The sequence below is a fragment of the Molothrus aeneus genome, chromosome 7, assembly GCF_037042795.1.
Source record: "Molothrus aeneus isolate 106 chromosome 7, BPBGC_Maene_1.0, whole genome shotgun sequence".
NCBI classification, from domain to species: domain Eukaryota; kingdom Metazoa; phylum Chordata; class Aves; order Passeriformes; family Icteridae; genus Molothrus; species Molothrus aeneus.
Genome location: NC_089652.1, coordinates 101098 through 119862, shown reverse-complemented (window position 1 = coordinate 119862; position 18765 = coordinate 101098). Strand labels below are relative to the sequence as shown.

Here is an 18765-nt window from a genome sequence, read left to right as displayed (position 1 = left end):
AAAAGCTTTATTGCAATGACACAGATAAGCCACGAAATACATCGCAAAGCATCAGGGGCGTGAGGGGCGATGAGGAAGTGCAGATAAGGGCGGTGGGAAGCAGTGGCTCGCACTGGGAACCGCTGCACGCTGGCTGCAAGCTGCTGTCCTCCTGAGACCTGCTGCCCCAGCCCCCCGAGCCTGCTGCTGCCCCATGCCCCGGCTGAGGGAGCAGGGTCTGGACAGCCATGGGTGGGGGGTTCGGGCAGTGGCCCCAAGGGTGCCAAAAAGGAGCGGGAGAAGCTCACTGGAAGCTGGCAGCATCTTCGGAGGGGGCTCAAGCATCAGCCATTGGCACCAGGTCAGGCGGTGAAGGTGTTCCTCCCGTGGGGGTCAGGGTCTGCAGAGCTGGGGGGCAAGCAAGGGAGATGGTCAGGGCTCAGCCAAGGCTCCCGTACCAGCGCCTCCTGGCCTCTCAGGCTACACAAACATGAGGCTGCTTCAACACCCTGAGCAACTCTCTAGTGTGATGCTGAAATAACCCACACCCTAAAAAGCCAAGCTGGAGGAGACATGCCCACACAGCTCTGCTACACCACAACAAATCTCCCTTTTTTTCCATTGGAACTCACATCCAGCATGAGCTAGGCTGCCAGGTGAGCCCAGGTGGTTGCCTGGCATGCTGCATTTGCCTCATGGGTTCTTACTGAGGGCTGAGAGTGGCCTTTTGGGAGCTTCAGAGAAGCCATCTGAACACACTGAGGCTGTTGCTGGGCTGAGGATCTGCCCTTTCTCTGCCCTACAAACCCATGCCTGCAGGGATGGTGACTGTGGAGAGCTGGTTCTGCTGGACCCCATCAACAAGACTTGGGTGTGATGAGCAAGGGCACAGCTGTGCTGGGGGTGATGGGCAGCTGAGAGAGGAGCATTGGGGAAGGGCACACATTCCCTACAACCTCTGCCTGGTGCTGCACTGCACCGCCCTGCCTCTGGAAATCACACTTCAGCCCAAAATACGTTGAGGGGAGATCTACTTGCAACAAGAATAAAGTTTAGTCTGCAACTGAAAAATTGTTTTAAGCATAGAAATGGCAGTTTCTCTGGGTTTGCATTTTTAACCGGCTTTTTACTGACAGTTCCTTTGCAGTGCTCCTGTAAGAGATTTGGGAGCATGGCTGCGTGCTGCACAGAGCAGCATCCCTTGGGAAAACCACATCACCAGCTGCAGCAGCAGTGTCAGGTTACATCACTGCAATGTCCTCCCACCAAAAACCCCTCTAGACCGCTAACTGACTGGTTTTGGGTGAGCACATTATGGACTGCTCCTCTTTCCACTGGGAAATCCTGTTGGATATCTGTTGTGGTTTGATCCCAAGCTGTGCACGCAATCCTCAGTTCCGGCGCGATGCTGCCCCATCCCTCAGTGCTCTGTGGGCCTGGCCACGCTGCCAGCTGGCTGCTGGCCCATCACCACTGTGCCCATGCTTGCACAGAGCATCTCACACCCTCAACATGCCCATGCTCCCATGGGGCATCCTGTGCTACCCAGTCCCATTGGACACAAGAAAACCCAGAGAAGCTCCAGAGACAAGTGCCACTCATCCCATTTAATCCAGACACAAATTCTCTCAGACACAGGCTTTCTCCAGGGACAAATAGTGACACTGCCTGCAGGCAACCAGGACACGGCGCTCCAAGTGTGCTACAAATATTCTGGTCCTCATACACATCCCAGCCTATCCTTTTGGGATCAAAGCAATTCCTTCTGGAAACAGCACGTGTGTCCTAAATCAGCCACAGTTCTCTGTTCAGCATGGGGCTCACACACAAAGCTTCCTCCCACTGCTCCATCCTCAGCCCCATCTCCTGGCTGATTTTCTTCCTGTTGTGCAGAGTGGACTTGATCATCATTTCTGGGGAGACATCACTGTGGTTAAACTGCCTAAACACAAGTGTGGGAATCTAGAGCCAGCCTGGCTTTGAACTTGGCTGTATTTGTTCTCTGGGATGCTTTTGCAGCAATCTGGAGTGTCATCTTCCTCTTTGCAGGACAAGGGCGCTGGGGCAGTCAGAGGAGGGCTGCACATCTGGGTGGAGGGAGTTGCACATCTGGTACATTCAGTACTTCCTAAAAGTCACTGCCACGTTACCCTTTGGACGGGGGCCTGGGGCTCGCTGCATAGCACAGCAGATGAGGATCTGCAGCTGCATTCCTTTTGAAGGAAAAACAAAAATATCCCTCTCAGCAGAGTCCCAGCTCCCTGTAACATCCAGCATGGGAGCACGGGGACTGCATGGAGACCACGACCTTTCTGCAAGTCATTCCAGCAGCTGCAGAGGCTCCTGCTGCCAGCCAAGGCACAGAGCAGCCAGCTTGGGAATGCCTCCCTGGGGCCCACAGGCACAGAGACCCGTTGGATCTCCCCAGAAAAACCTTGTCCTTCTGCCAGCCTTCAGAGGGGCTCGGGCCAGCATAAGGGGGCGGCTTGTGCCACCCACGGCCGAGGAGGTGCTCGACACACGTCCTTGCCCATGTGGGCTGGCTCCATGAAGGTCCCAGCACTGACGGGGGGCCATTCCTGCAGAGGGGCACGGTGCCAGTAACCCGCTCGCGTGATGTCACTGCCCGTCACCAGTGTCACGGACACACACAGAAAACCCCACTCCCTTCCCAGCAGCGCGGGATGTTTGTCCTCTGCACGCATTGGAGCAGCGGCTGGAAGCACGGACATCGCAGTGCCGCCCGCATCCCGGCGTGGCTGGGGATGCATTCATGAAAAGCTGGGCAATGGGGACATCTAGTGACCAGCCGGAGGCGCCTAGGCCGGGGCGGGGGGCCGCAGCCAGGCAGGGCTGGGGGAGATGCCTTCCATCCCTGTGGCCAAGAAGAAAATGGGATTAAGCATTCATCCCTGCCACACCACACAGAGATCTCCCAGAAACTCTACCTCTGCCCGTACAGGAGGTACGGCTCCTTGGTAATGGAGCGTAAACTGGGAATTAATATAATTAAAAGTGACTAGCATGGATACAATAACAAATGCTGGAATAACAGCTCAAAGAGAGTATGAAATTTAAAGAGTCTCCCCGGTGAAAGTCACTTTCCCTTAGGGGAAACAGTCTATTTTTTTCAGCCTTATTCTGTACAAGAGGGAAAAAATGCACAGAACAATACTCCAAACAATTTTGGAGCATGATAAGGATATGCCGGGGCAGTGGGGACCTTCAGCTGAGGCTAAAGGGCTGAGCACAGACCTCAACTGCCCCCTCTCTGATGGAGACCTCCACACTCCAGGGACAGGAGGAGGCATTGGACCAATACTTTCTAGTAAAAGTCAGAATATCCCCCTAAATAACTCATTCCTAAAGAGTTTGACTGAGTTGGTTGCTTCCAGAAATGTTAAATCATTCTGGCTGGATAATACTGCATTGTTTTGGGAGAGAAAAGCAATGTACTAAAGCTATTCTGTTGATTAACTGGGACATTCACCTTGTACTGAATATTCACTGCAATATTCGAGTTTTTTTTCCCAGTGGCATGGCTGTGGACACATCATCACAGTATTTTAAGTTAATCTAAAACGGAAACCCAAGACCTATCACAAATCAAAGCAAAACACTGAGGGTCCTTCCAAAGAAAATAGCAAATCTCCTTTTGAGTCATCCCAAGGAAATCAAAGCTGAGTTTGATACATTCCTTGTAATTTTGTTGTTATCCTTGTTGATATCAACATGCTCCCAGGAGATGCTGCAACGGAGCTTTTTTTTTTCTTTTTAAATTTGCAAAATAAGCTTGGCAATGTGACCCCCAAAGAAAAGTTGTGAAGTCAAGGAGAATGCCAGGAGGAGAGATGCTTCAGGTTGTCCTATGCAGTATCAGGAGCTGGACTTGATGATCCCTGTGGATCCCTTCCAGCTGAGGATATTCTAGGATTCTATGACTGTGCAGTGCTCCTGTGAGGTGACCCAGTGACTGCTACTGCTTGGACTGTCCCTTATCCCCCTGTGACCACATCCAGCATTCCCTGGAGCATTCCCATGAGCACAGATCCTTGTGGTAGCACAAGCCTTGACACAACATCTCGGACACCTGCCTGACGCCAGAGCAACACTCATATCCAGCCTCTTCTGCCTCACCCCTGATTCCTGGGGTGACTTTCCTGCAGCCTGGCTGGGTGATGGATGCCTGGCAGTGGGCTGGGATGCGGATGGTACCCAGAAGGGGTGGTTCACTCGTGTGGGGATAGGTGCAGAGGTATTGCTGCAGTCTGCTCCCCCTCTCCAGCAGCCTCTGAGCTCAGCTGCATCTGGCAGACCCAACCTGGCATTTGTTATTTTTGGCAGCACTTTCTCTGTGGAGGTGGGGAACGGCACAGGGAGCACACACACACACAGAGCAGAGGAATTCAGGGCAGCTGTGATCTGCAGGCACTGTGCAAAGACATTTCTGTGTCCAGGATGCTGTCACATTCCCTGGCCTTCCCCAGGTGTCTGAATCCCACAGCCTTGCTGGCCTGTGATGGATTTCTCAGTCTTGGTCAATGTGATTCTGCTGCTGCTATGCCTCCATCTTCTCCTCATGAAGAAGCTCTCCTCATACTCCAGCTTGTCCTACAGCTCCACAGAGGAGCTAAGAATGACAGGATAGGCTGGCTTCCTCCATACACCATCCCCCTCTGAGGAGACAGCACCCCATTGGCAGGCTGCCATGGAGTGTGGTGGAAGCGGGATGGGAAGCTTTTGCCGTGGCTCACCCCCCAGGCCACTGGGGTGGTTATTTTCACTGGGTCTCACACACAGATATTTCATTCTTCCAACAGATAAAACATTTGTTCTAAAGCAGAACGAGGAACAGGAGAAATTGAGGAGTGCCCCTTGCCAAACAGCTCACTCACCACCTTGCCAGGTGGGTCTGTGCTTTGCTAGCCAGTTGGTGACTTGGAGGAGGCCCTGTTTGGTGCCTGACTCCCTCCATCCTCAGCATCAGCACAAACACAGCGGGGAGGTGACAGCAAAGGCTGCCAGCTCCACCTGAGCCCCTCAGCACTCCCCACAGCACCTGTGCTCCTCTGGATGGGGAACCAGGGGATGCTCTTGAGCTTGTGTGGCTGCTGGGCCACCCAAAACGCACAGCTGAACCCAAAGTGCCAGGGAGAGCAGGGCAAGCAGTTGGCGACAGGCAGCAAAGCACCTTATGGAGGATCTGGGAGCACCTGGGAGCACTTTCAGCCACAGAAGCTTGGAACGCTTCAGACAGCTGAAGCAGGAACAGGTTTCAGGATACCTGAGCAGAGCAAACCCTGATGCTCAGTGGCACCACCTTCACCTTTCTGGGCTGCTGGGCTGTGCTCTCATCCTCACCAGCTCCCTGCTGGAGCCCACAACCCCCGGCCCATCCTTGGCTCCACTGATGCAGTGGCATCACCTGGGATCCCTGACACAGCCTGAGTGCTGAGCACGCAGTGCTGGAGACAGGAGGAGAAGTGGCCCAGCATCCTGGCAGGAGAAGGGTGGGAAACTGCCAGTGGTGCCTGCTGGTACTGAGGGTTGAAGAGAGGGAAAGGCCCAGGAAGTCTTGGGGCTCACCTCAAAAAACAATGCATTTTCCATGTGGTACAGTGCAAAAATGTACTGTGTGGCTGCCTCAGCTGTCTGGGGACACAGTGTATCATTGTCCCCTCATGTGCAATCTGGGAAAAGGGACAGTCAGGAATTAACAAATGAAAAATGTACATTTCCCTGCTGGAGAGGCAGGAGAGAGAAGAAAAGTCTGGAAGCAGAAGGCAGGGCTGGGCAGAGAGGGTCGTGGGGAAGGGTGTGGGAGACACACATGGCAGATCTGTCCAGACAAGGGGGCAGTGGAAGATGATGGTTGTCACACCATAACTTATAAATGAATTTCAGGGAAAACCAAAGGATTATCCAAACCAAATACTCTCCCTTTGGAAAAAAAAAAAAAAAAAGAAAAAACAGAAAGCGTGGAATCACTCAGGAAGTGCATTGGTCATTTCTCTTAAAAAATTAAAACAGAAAAAAAATTATTATGCTGATGAGAAATAATAATAGTAATAATAGTAATAATAATGATAATAATAAAAAATTGGAGAACTCTTGCATACAACCCCCACCTTCCCTCCAAGTAGCTAAAAAGGTGTGGAAGGATGCAGAGGGAAGGATGGGGCTGGCATTGTTGGGGCGACCCAGGAGAAGAACAATCGGAGCCCATCAGTACGAGAGCTGCACAGACATTTATTGAACACAAACAATGACAAACACAGCTGGCTCACAGAGCTTCCTGAGGTTTTGCTTGTGGGGGATTGCCAAAAGAGTGCTTTCAAAGGCCCCTGGGGGTGTGAATCCCATACAGCTGAGTTCTTCCCACTTCCAGGTGCTTGTTAGTTAAAAAAGAAAAGAGCATTTGTGTTTATCTGTGTGTGTGTGATTCCCTCAGCTTAGTAGGAAAATGGGCTTGTCTGGACCATGCCATGTTCCAAGAGAGAAGCTTGCGGGCTGAACCCGTACTTGGCTTCTGCTTCCCAAATAACACAGGGTGAAAAGTATGCCCTTACCCTAAGGGCAGGGGATGAGGTGGCGAAGGTGAGCCAGGACAAGCAAGGGGGAGCACCAAAGGAAGGAGGGTGAGAAAAATTAATTCATCTGAAACATGCACAGCTCTGGGTGGCATCATTATGTCCACACGCTACAGAAAGTATCGCCAATGTCAACTCAATGTATAGGGAGCTATGCTAGACTGACACTAGAGACCCCGCCAGCTCCTGAAGTCTTGCCAGTGAGAGAAAAAAAACAACGCCCCCCCCTCCCCCTTGTCCCCAAAAAGCAGATGAAGCAGATGAAGAATTAACACCCTAACGCTGAAACAAGGACCATAACCAAAGAGTTTGGGAGCAGCTTTGGGAGCACAGATTAAAAAGCTTGTAAAGAAACGTTCCAGTGTGTGCATACGCACCTGTGTGTTTATATATATATATATATATATGTTAGTAAAGAAAAGAGTATCTGTGGAGGCAAAGGGAAGACGGTAAAACGGTAAATGTACAGGCAGTACAGGCTGGGTGGAGTGCCGGTGGCTGGAGAGGGTCAGGTGGTGCGGAGTGGAGGATGGTGGGTGGAAATTAGAGTGCGCCCATTCCAGTGACCTCAGACGTCAGCCTAGAATAGACAGGGGCAGAGAGAGGGGTGGGGGGGAGACAAAAAACAAGTGCTTAATCACCAGAGCAGAAAAGAAAACGAAGACCCTGCGGGGCAGCGCTCCTCCTCTTGCCCAGATCCCGTGTAGATGGAGTGGGCAGAGCATCACTGGGTGGCCTGGCGGTCCCCTGAGGAGGACATGGGGGGCTGGAGCACAGAGCCAGCACAATGGCTGGCTGGCTTTCCCTCTCCTCACTGCAGCCAGGACGTGGCAGAGGTGTCACCCACCAGAGGTGCTGGCAGGAGTCATCCCAGAGCACAGCTTCTTTTCCAGCAGCATCCCTTCACAGGGGACAGGCAGCTGTGCCAGCTCCCCAGGCTGCTTTGTTTTACTCTGGTTGAGAGAGGCTGAGCCCTGTTGTGCCGCCCCACCAGGTCACCTCTGCACAGGGGCAGCTCAGCCAGCCCTTCCCAGCAACTAAGAGCCACTTCTTTTTCTTTTCTTTCTCTTTCCTGTCTTAGGGAGGGGGAGGGGGGGGGGGCGGAGATTGGCAAGGATCTGTAGGGAAGCCACTCAGCCATGCCCGTGGGTGGGGGGCTGGCCCCGTCCCTCACCCGAGCCAGGGGAGAGGTGCCACGGGCATGGGCAGCAGGATAGCAGGGCAGGATGGGATGGCGGGGGTCTACTACGGGTCGGGGCTCGAGTGGGTTGGGTGCAAGGAGGAGAAAGCACATACAGACCTCACCGGTGCTCCCAGCCCACACCCCAACAAGTGTCCGTCACCGCCAACAGCCCCCCGTCCTCGGGGCCCTGCCAGCAGCCTCCATCCTGCGCGGATCCAGGGCTGGCAGCGGGCTGGCACAGCATCAATCCTGCCCAGGCGGATGGGCCCATTTGAGTAGCTCTGCCAGGTGGGTGCAAAGATACCAGAAAGGTCCTGTATCTCCTTAAACTCACTTCCCACAAGTCCATAGACACAGGCAAACAGTGTGCACTCTGGACACAGCTCCCTGCCTGCATAGAACAGGTCCCCAGCTCATCTCTGCAGCTACGCCTCACCATGGCACGGGCTGCATCTCTCCCCAGACGGCAGCAGCGCTGGGAACCCTTGGCCCCTCTGAAGTCCTGCAGCGCCAGGCTTTTCATGATGAAAAGGAAGCAGTCAGGCCATTCCCATGTCTTGCATTTATTGGACTGATTGTTTTCACTGAATGGAGGAAAGCCTTTTGGAGGCCTGGAAGCACGTGGAAGAGGCAGTAAGCGATGATGGGATCCCAGAAAGCAGGTCCCAAGTGATGCCTCCCTGCCAGTGGCTCAGCTCCACTCCTGCCCCTGTCCCTTGCCTTATTCACAGGAAAGACGGTGGCAACTTTGCCCACCCACGAGCAAAATCCTTGAGCGAGGGTGGAGGGAAGGCAGGCGCCCAGCGCGACCTGTGGCCACTCCGCCAGCAGCATGGTGGCTCCTGGTCCCCAGCCAAAGTGCCAACTGAGGCCAGATGTCCTGCTGGCAATGTCTGGTCCCTGCTCAGAGGTCTTAGCAAGACACCGTCCATCCCAGCCGGCCTCAGGAAGCCCCTGCTGGCCCATGGCACCAGGAGCGTGGGTTGCTCCCAGTGAGCCAGCGGGACGGGATCGGCTGTGGTGGGAGGCGGTGGAGGTCGGCGGGGGGTCTCACCTGGCGTTGATGAGGTACTGCGCAAGGCTGATGTTTGCAGGGGTTCCTGTGATGGTAATTTGGCGCTCCGATGACCCTTCTGTGGCGTTCGCGATTTTGATCTGCGCTCCCGACATCTGCCGAATTTCATTGATTTTGGTCCCTTGGCGTCCGATTATGCAGCCTATTAGCTAGGAAAGAAAGCACGGAGGGAATGTCTGAGAAGCAGCAGCTCTGGCAGTCACCAGCAGGACATGAGCACACCTGGGACAAGAGTGACCTTAATGCTCATGAAAACAGGAGAGGGACAGCCCAGGGTGATTCCTACCAGCATGTGAGCACGGTCCTCCAAGGACACATCCAGAGTCCTGCTCTGCTCTGCTCCTTGTGGGGAAGAATCTCCATTTTCTGCACATGACGCCCAGCACCTCAGAGGACTTCAAGGAGGGCTCATTTCAGTAATAATAATTTTCATGGTTTAATGAATGGTCAATTTTTGCAAGTACTTATCCCCTTCCCAGTCAAAGCAAACCCAAAGGTGGTTTGGACACATTACTAGAAGGAAACAAGCCTGCTGCCTTCACTGGGGACAGGCCAACCCCAGGAGTCCCCTCATCACCTGGTGCATCCCAAATTTCTTCTATCCCACTGAGACACCCTCAGTACCTCTGCTACCCCTTCTAGCTCTTTTGGTGCAATCCAGTGGCTTGCCAGCGGGCACAAGTGGCACCCACAGAAAAGGTGGACCCTGTGTAAAAACACGTCTTTCATACTCTTTTGAAAAAATCAGAGCCAGATGGAGACTTGAATTTCCTCAGCTGTTCATCCCTTGAATTTCCTCAATGATCCTCAGTGTCTTGAATTTCTTCAATAGTCTTTGCTCATTTGTGCATCTCCCTCAAATCATCTCCAAAGCTTGGTAACGCATACGGGGATATCCAGCTTGACCAATACAGGCATGAAGTGGTCTGCATGCCCTTTTAGGCCGTTTAAGCTCTTTTCCAAGGGCATTTTATACATGGGATGTTCATCTTGGCAGCTGCTGGATTTCTGTACAGTGTAAGTAAAGATGATTACTCCTCCAAATATCCCTGATCCTTTGATCAGACCATGGGGCTGCAATGGTGGTTTATCCCATATGGACCTGAATATACACTGGAAAGGTATCCACTGTCCCAGGGTCCGTGGGGGGATGTTCAGCCCATCCTGGTCTTCACATCACAGAAATAACTCCGAGATGGTTCAGCAAATGAAAATCTGCTGGAGATACCTGAGGACCCAAACTATTTAGGCAGATGCTCAGCTACACCCAAGCTGAACAGCATTCAAGTTTCTGACAGTCAGAGGAGCAGCAAGATGGGTATCATCCGATTTCGTTCCGCTGTAGCACAACTCCAAGCTACACCACTAAAACACACCTGGTGACTCTTAAAGGAACACAAACCTGTCCTCTGCTTCCTGAGAGGGTGTCAGTGGGTGTTTAAAAGCCTTTGGAACAACAATAGGAAGAGCTAAGGAGCAGTTTTTCAAGATGCAGGTGATAACATCTAATATCTCCCAGGTCTGGTGAGAGCTCAGCCTCTGGTGAGTGAACGCTCCAAGTGCTCCTGAGTTCTCAGAGGTCTCCTGGCATCCTTTCCTCCCATGTGAGTTCTTTTGCAAGGGGTCTCTTTATATTTCTGAAGATACCTTCACTGCTACAGTCCTCCATGCTCAGCAGACATGGCTGCTGGAACCTCAGGAGCGCTTGCAGAGCTCTCTGCAGCTTCCTGGAGAGGGGTCCTTGCTGGGTGGAGCAGATCTGGGATCAGCCCCCACTGTCTCCTCTGCAGATCCCTCCTGTGGTGATTTGACCCAGGGTGAAGCATCTCCAAGGGTTTCAGTTAGCAGGTGCTCACAGGGTCTTGCACTGCATGTCTCTTGGGTGGACAGAAGTCTTGGTGCCCGGCACCTGCAGCTGGGATTGCTGACCTTCCAGAGCACTGCCAGGTGCTGGTGAACAGCAGGAAGAAAGAGCAACAGCTGCCAGGCCCTATCCAGGGACTCCTGATGAGGATGGGCTAAAGGTGCTTGTTAGTGATGGAGATGGGAACAGAGACTGGATGTCATCCCTCCACTTGCCCTCATCCTGATTTGAGCACAGACTGGGTCTTAATCCATAGAAACCAGTCCAGAAGCAAGTGAGGCTCATGGATCAGGGTGGCTGTGTCATGCTCTCCATCCCACCTCCTCCCTGCCCAACATGGCTCCAGCCTCCTCCCAGCAAATATCCCAGTCCAGCACCCATGTTACCACAAAGCTTCCACCTATCAGACCCCACAGCTGCCTGCCAGCAGTACTGAAACACACTGTCCTTCAGACACTCACATGGCACTTTGTGGCATCAGAAATGTCACTTACTTTCCTCCTCTTCCCCACCACCCCACCCCATCACTACCCTTGAGTTGGAACATCATCTCAGACCCGCCACGGCCTGATTAAGCAATTAAGAGTTTAATCAGGGCTGGCATAGGAGCTCTCTCCCTTTCCCAATGCTGTCAACTGGGCATGTTTCATGAGCACTGAGTTCACTTGGAAAGGAAAATGGAGCATTAAGGATTGTACCTAGGCAAGCTACCGACAGAGTAAAGTCCAATGGGTGCTTTGTGCTGCAGATTGATCCCCAACCGACTGCACAAGGATGAGGGAACATGGGGAAGGGACATCTCTAAATATATTTAACAAAGCCAAATGGCTGCACATTATACATAGATATATGTATGTATATATAAACATGTATCTGTATACACACACACACACGGACATGCCAAGGAAGCACTTGGATTTACTTACATCATTGGGAATGGTGAGTTCATGAGTACTGGCCGGGGGACTGGCATCCAAACCTGGGCAGATGCAAGGGAACATGGTTAGAGCTGGCAGAGGCAACATGATGAAGCTCCGCTGCTTTCCCGCAACGCTGCCAAGGCTGTGTCCTGCTCCGGGCTGGGAGGGGAAGGGGATCACACACTCCGGGACAAGGAGGAGGAAGACAGTTGCTACCTGACTCTGCTGGATCTGGGTGTCACCTTCCCTGCATCCCACGAGTGCCTCGCTTCCCACCCTTCATCCCTTCCACTGGGAATGGCTTCAGAGGAGGGTGCAAGGTTCCAGCATCAGCAAGGAGAGGTGGGTTAAACACAGCAGCAGAGAGCATGCCAGCTGGGACACCCACCTGTTCCACAGGAATGCTGTCCATGCACCCTCCAGCCCTCTCTGGATGGAGCAGCATTGAGCTGCTGGCATGTGACAGCAGTTTGGTGCTCCAAAACCAGTGTCCCTGTGGGATCCGGCAGCACAAGTCCTCTGCAAGTTAAGCCCCACAGACTCTCATGCTGAATTTGAGCCAGACTGCTAAGACATGCAACCTAGCTGGACCAGGACCACCTGTCCCTCTTATTCCTAAGAGAAAGCAAGATGAACAGTATGGAGATTTAGATCCTGCTTCCCTCCAGAATCACACAGCAAGGAATGAAGGCAGGGGCGTGCTTCCTCCCACCCTCCCCTGGGTCAGGGAGAGCTCTCTCCTCCATTGTGGGAATGGCTGGGGCCAGCAGAATACTCCGTGAATGCAGCTCCAGAAGTAAGAGGACACCATGCCATAGTGCTCCTAGGTTTCCCATATAAAATCACCTCAGTGCCGAAGCAGGGACGTCCTGTGTGAAATCTGCAAGAAAGAAGCTGTATGGTGCCTGACAGGAATTTGCAGTAACTGGAAAAAAAAACCCCCTTATCTTTATGATATAAACCACTGATGAATGCTTGTAAGAGCAGAAGAGACTGCCAGATCTGTATCCATGGAAAGAGGTTGGTTAAGGAGGTGCAGAATGAAGAAGCGCAAAGAGACTGGAACTGCAGGGCTCCTGCAAAACAAGACAGCAGCAGCACCCAATTCCTCACATATTTCCATGGAGGGCCTCAGCACAGAGGAAGAGGAGCTCTGGTTATCTCTGATGTGCTCATGCATGACCCTAGGATGTTAGGAAGTGAGGGTGAGGAGGCCCTGGCACCAGTTGTCCAGAGAAGCTGTGGCTGTCCCATCCCTGGGAGTGTTCACGGCCAGGGTAGATGGGATTTAGAACAACCTGGTCTAAAGGAAGGTGTCCCTGCCTATGGTAGGGGGGTAGAACAAGATGGGCTGTAAGGGCCCTTCCAATCCAAACCATTCCATGATTATGTGACAATGTACTTCCTGTGCTTTCCCGAATGCATCTTCCCAGACACACATCACTGACATTTGCCTGCAGGAGGCTTCCTCACCAGACTTTCCACTTGGGACCACAGAGAGGAGAGGAATTGCAGGGAATGAGGATGCAGATCCTCCAGCTGGCAGCCCTCTGCTGTCATTCACCCCTGCCAGGGGTACTAATGCCAAAACCTGCACAAAACATCGCCTGCCCAGGTATTATACCACAGTCAATGCTCAATGCTGACTTTACAGCACACACTTCACCTGGACTGGCTGGTACACTGAGCCTCCTCACAGTCTGGGGCAAGGTGGACTGCACCTATCACAGACATATCTCTCTGGTGAGGGTGTCCCTCTCCTTTGGCCATGTGTTACAAGCCTCAGTTCAGCAGCAGCCTGGGTGTGGCAGAAAATGTCTTCTAAAGGAAGCAGAGCACCAGTGAGGGCTCTGAGCAGCACTGAGGCATCCAGGGATCTTAGGGAATAGAAACTAAGCTCCTCAGACTCCTAGGCAGCATCCTCCATCCCACACTCAGATGACATGGATGATGCTGAAAACCCTTGCGACACCTGGTGCCATGGTACTGCACCATCCCTGCATCACACAGCCTTTGAGGAATGGCCACATTCCTCTCTGTGATCTGGAGACTGTTTATTTCATCACTCCAGATCCTCCTTTTCTGATATGTACAAGCAGTCCTTGAGGCTGTAACGAGGGTGTCAGGGCAGGATTAATGCCTTGGGTGACTGCAAAAGGCAAAGGGGGCATGCAGAAAACATGGCTGCACAGGTCGGTGTCATGAAATCTGTATTTCTGCAGTCTTGTGGGGTCTATTTGCTCGGGCTATGCTTGCTTTCATAATTAGGTGCTGTCACCAAACCTTTGAGGCATGCATGGGATGGCTGTGTGCCCTAGGTCTGGCTCATCCTGCCTGTGAGCCTCTAGGTCTCAAGACAGCTTCTCTATGCAATGGTAGGAAACAAAAGACAAATCTTTTTCTCACATTCACGTATGGATGAATGTGGCACATCTGACAGCAAAATTTCTCCAAGGCTGCAGCCATGCTTTGGGTGGATCCTCAGGGTCCTGTCCCACTAAAATTGCAACTCACCCTGAATAGCTCGGAGCTGCCTGTCATGGCTGTTCCCATCAGCACTGTTCTGTTGTTTCTGAGCAAAGTTTATGCAAAATTAAATGCAGGAATAAGGGTGATGACTCTGCTATCTTCCTGGTACAGACAGCATTGAGGGAGACCTCACCACACCTGAGGGGCAGCACAGATCTCTGCTCTCTGTGGCCAGGGACAGAACCCAAGGAAACAGCATGAAGCTGTGCCAGGGGAGGGTCAGGCTGGACATCAGGAAAAAGTACTTCCCCCAGAGGATGCAGGGGCACTAACCAGGCTCCCCAGGGAATGGGCATGGCATCAAGGCCACCAGAGCCCAAGGAGCATTTGAACAATGCTCTCAGTCACATGGTGGGATTGTTGGGGTGTCTGTGCAAGGCCAGGGGTTGGAATGGATGATCCTTGCGGGTCCCTTCCAACTCAAGATATCCTGCAGTTCTATGGCAGTTATACACAAACATCACAGAGCCAGGTAATAAAGCCCAGGCACTTTTCCTTTGACATGCTGCACAAGGAGAAGGGTGCTACCCGATCTCTTCCTGCACACCAAGACAATCTGCTGTCTTCTCCATGAATACCATGATTCCTCTCGGAGCACAACAACAGCACAGTCCTATTTACGGAATACATTTCAACCAAAGCCTGCTTACTTCCTTCTAGCTTTGTGTTTTACCTGATGACTGGCCCATCAGATTTTGAGCTTCTTCGGAGGAATGTAAGGGCAGCTTTTCTCCTGAAGAGCAAAGAAGAAACAGGTTTAATGCTTTTCCCTTCGAGGAGATAAGCAATGTCACTTCATCTAGGAAGCTCAAAATATGATGAACATACTGTCAGAAAAGTAATTTCCAAGCAGTACTTTATGTACCTCCATCCCCTGTGCTCTATCTGCCTCCCAGGTCACCGGGAACATGCTGGCCTTGAGGACAAGGCTCGGGCCATGCTGGGGCTGGCTGTCCTCCCATCAGCGCAGCCCCCTTCGGCCATGCCTCCTTCCCACTGTGGGATTGCCATCCTGCCTGGCTCAGCACAGCTCCCCGAGGCAGTACCCCCGGCCAGCCCCGAGCTGCTCCTGCCAGAAAGGCACGGGTGTCCCGCTGGGAGAGCTCGGATGTCCCGCCGGGAAAGTGTGGGTGTTCCGCCAGAATCTGAAGCGGCACGGGAAAGCCCAGACTGAGAGCTTGCCTTGAGCACCACAGCCCCCAAAACATCCTTCAAGCCTCTCCTTAACCTCTCCCCATGGATATTGCCACTTTTTACTCGCCCTGCTCATTTCCATTAAACAACAACAGTTTAGAAAGAGAGAGAAAGTCTACAGGTAAGAGAAGGATATCTTGAAAGGGCGTGTGGGTACGTACCAGGGAAAGCGGGGGTGGTCTGTCCAAGGGGAGTAAAGGGGGTTTGCTGCATAGCCAACTGGTGGAGCTTGGTCAACTGCTGAGGGGTAGGAGGGACATTAGAGCTAAGAAGGTTATTGTCATAGAGTACAACAAGTCACACCGAAAAGCAAGAACAAAATTATAATGGGGCGGGTGGGGGAAAAGGAAAACAAACTGAAAAATAAACTAAAAAAAAAAATCTAAAAAAAACCAAACCAGGAAGCCATGGTGAGACATGGCAAAAACATTAGCAGAAAGGACTTGGCCTGGGTATAGTGCAATAAAGCCCAAATCTTTGGCAGAAGTGCTTGGTCAGGGTCTGAAGTACAATACCAGCAAGAAGCCCATTCTTGGTGTCAGTTCAATTCCTTCTGCCTCCGTGCAGGGCCAGCTGGTGGGCATCACAGCCAGCACCCAGGAACCCTCTTTGTACCACCAGAGCCACATTGTCACCGCTTGTCCCTGCAGCACACACTCTTGTGCTGTGCCTCCAATGGGAAGGGCCTCTGGGACATGGATAAACTGCATTTCTAAATGCCAGCTCATTAGAAATATGGGCTTCAGTCACGACCAGTAGGTATTTCAGACCCTTGTATCCCTTGTGCTGAGGAGGTTTTGCTGCCTGGTCAGGAAGTTTTATAGAGAGGTGTTTGTTTGGAATACATTTTGTGTTCAGTTTTACTGCTCCAAATTAAAAAAAAAAAACCAAAACAAAACAAAAAACAAACAAAAAAAACCCCCAACCAAACAAAACATAAAAAACAAAAAGACAGGAAAAGAAAAGAAAACAAACCAAACTGGGCTGAAGACTGGCAATGAGCAGGAGGGGAGACTCTTTACAACCTCCCACTTTCACACTCTCTGGGAGTTGTCAGCACCATATCACCCTCTAAATTTAAACTCCTTCTTTTGCCCATCATCCCTGGCAATGGGGAGGCAGGAGTTATAGTTTCAATGTTTTGGGGGACAAGAAGACTCAAATGTCTCCTTGCTGCTGCAGCAGGGCTAGGGAGGGAGAGTGAGGAGGTCTGGCTGGCAGCAGTGAGGGGGAAATGCTGGGAAGAGCTGACCTGGGGGCCTGAGCACACTGGGGGAGGCTGGAGGGAAGCAGCAGGAAGGAGTGAAACACCTGAAAATTCCCGGACAGGTTACCTGTGGGATCCCTGTCCTGCCTGGAGAGGTATGAGGACACCCAGCCTCTGCTGCCTCAGGGGAGAGGTCTCACCACTCCACAAGAAGAGGTGTCTGCACATCTCTGTGTCTATTTTGGCTGTCTTTGGCTTATTTTAGCCAAAGGTGTGATATGATGGGTTCCTGCCACAACACAGCTGTCTCCAGATAACACTGGGCATGCTACTGCTCCTGCAGGAAGCAGGGACATCAGCATCTACTGTTTTTTAACTTCAGAACTATCCTGGAGCTGCACCCTGTTTCTGGAATTCCTTGTGACACCTGGTCCCACGGGCAGGACTCCAGATGAAATCTCTTTGCCCAGTGGGCTCCAGCCATGCCCTGGGACAGGGGTCCTGCTTTGACACATGGGGGAGACCAAAATCTTTTCTAACACTGACCTAGTGGACCTTCCAGACATAGTTCAGATAGTGGTATTTATGCAGCCCCTGCAATTAGAGCAATAAACAAGTCTAGGAGAGGAGAAGATGGCTGCATCCAGGTGTCATAGAAAAAGCTGCTATGTCCATCTCTTCCAGCTCATCCCCTCTGCTCTGGTGAGACTGTACCTGAGGTATTGCATCCAGCTCTGGGGTCTCCAGCACAGGAAGGACATGGATCTGTTAGAGTGAGTCCAGAGGAGGTCACGGAGATGCTCCAAGGGGCTAAAGGGGGTCCAAGAGAGCTGGAGAGGGACTTTGGACAAGGGCCCGGAGTTACAGGACAAGGTGGCTTCACATTGACAGAGGGCAGGGTTAGATGGGATTCTGGGAAGAAATCCTTCCCTGTGAGGGTGCTGAGGCCCTGGCACAGAGTTCCCAGAGAAGCTGTGGCTGCCCCTGGATCCCTGGAAGTGCCCAAGGCCAGGTTGGACAGGGCTTGGAGCAGCCTGGGACAGTGGAAGGTATCCCTGCCCATGGCAGGGGTTTGGAGTGAGATGAGTTTTAAGGGTTCTTCCAACCCAACTGAGTCTCTGACTCTAGGATCCCACAGCTTTTGGGACAGCAGGCAGCTACCCATCACATCCCAAACAGCCAAAAACACCCCGGGCAATGCTGAAGCCCCTTATGAGCCAAAGCTTCCCCTGTCCTGGAGTGTTTCTCCAGGGACAAAATCATGGCAGGAGAACACACTGGGCATTCAAAATTCTGCCTGCTTTGCAAAGGGCAGACACTGAACACAGACACCTAAAATGTGTTTAAAATGCCCTAAAAGCACATTCTAGACTGGATTCTGCACTGAACATTGTATAAAATGACCAATCATTGAAAGAACACCCTGAGAGTAAGGATGGAGTGAGTAGCCCCTGTACCAACAGCTTTATTCAGGAAATTTGCTGGGAGTGGGGCAGAGTGCAGTCAGCAAATGCATTTTAATCCTGACAATCAGAGGAATATAGGAACAAGGAAAACACTGAGCTGTTGGCACCACTTGCAAAGAAAACCTGGGATAAAGACTGCATTGATCTATCCTAGCTATACAGGTTATTTAGTTATATTCTGCTTTTGGAGGAAAAGCAAAGAGTACATAGTTAGGAATATTTCTTATCAACCATCACAGCAGGCTGTTCAGAGTACACACATACTGGTGTCACAAGCCAAAGCCTCGATTCCTCTAATTCCAGTGAAACCATTTCTCCTAGGATAAAAATCCAGCCTATAGCTCCTAAATGTTCCCATACGGGGCAGGCATTTGTGGTATCAAACAGCCTTGTCACCTTTTCAATCATGGAAAAAGTAATTCCATTATTTAGTACCCAACGCACTCACTGGAAAAGGGAACTCTGAGCTGCATCAACCCCATCAATCCCCATCCACGGGTGGATGACTGGAGAAGGCTTTCCACCTACTGCCACATCCTCACCCGCACTGCAGATCCCTGCCTCACAGCAGGATAGACCATCTGCAATGGGACCTGATGGGTATTTTATCCCCTTGGAAACACCTTTAGAAAGTCCCTGCCTTTTCTAAGAGCTTCTCAGAAGCTGAGCTTCACTGCTTTCCTCAAAGAAATCCTCCAAACAGACTGATTTTCTATTTCCCTTGGTAATTTCAGGTGCACACATTCCAGCTGTTGATC

At 51.8% G+C, this 18765-nt stretch overlaps 1 protein-coding gene across 24 annotated transcripts in view; it reads right to left on the bottom strand.

Annotated features, from left to right (window-relative positions):
* Window positions 1-239: 239 nt before the first annotated feature.
* Window positions 240-18765, bottom strand: part of PCBP3 (poly(rC) binding protein 3) — a 38842-nt gene continuing 20316 nt past the window's right edge. For 6 of the 24 annotated variants that reach the window (XM_066553753.1, XM_066553761.1, XM_066553754.1 and 3 more), the window contains 5 exons: window positions 15496-15574; window positions 14814-14873; window positions 11618-11670; window positions 8807-8976; window positions 240-387 (listed from right to left, as the gene is read on the bottom strand). In XM_066553753.1, the coding sequence (XP_066409850.1) occupies window positions 342-387; window positions 8807-8976; window positions 11618-11670; window positions 14814-14873; window positions 15496-15574 (408 nt within the window). In that variant the 3' untranslated portion in view covers window positions 240-341. Of the gene's footprint in view, window positions 388-6208; window positions 7150-8806; window positions 8977-9113; window positions 9223-11617; window positions 11671-14813; window positions 14874-15495; window positions 15575-18765 lie in introns of those variants that run through there. The other 18 variants (XM_066553762.1, XM_066553755.1, XM_066553768.1 and 15 more) reach the window with 10 other exon arrangements.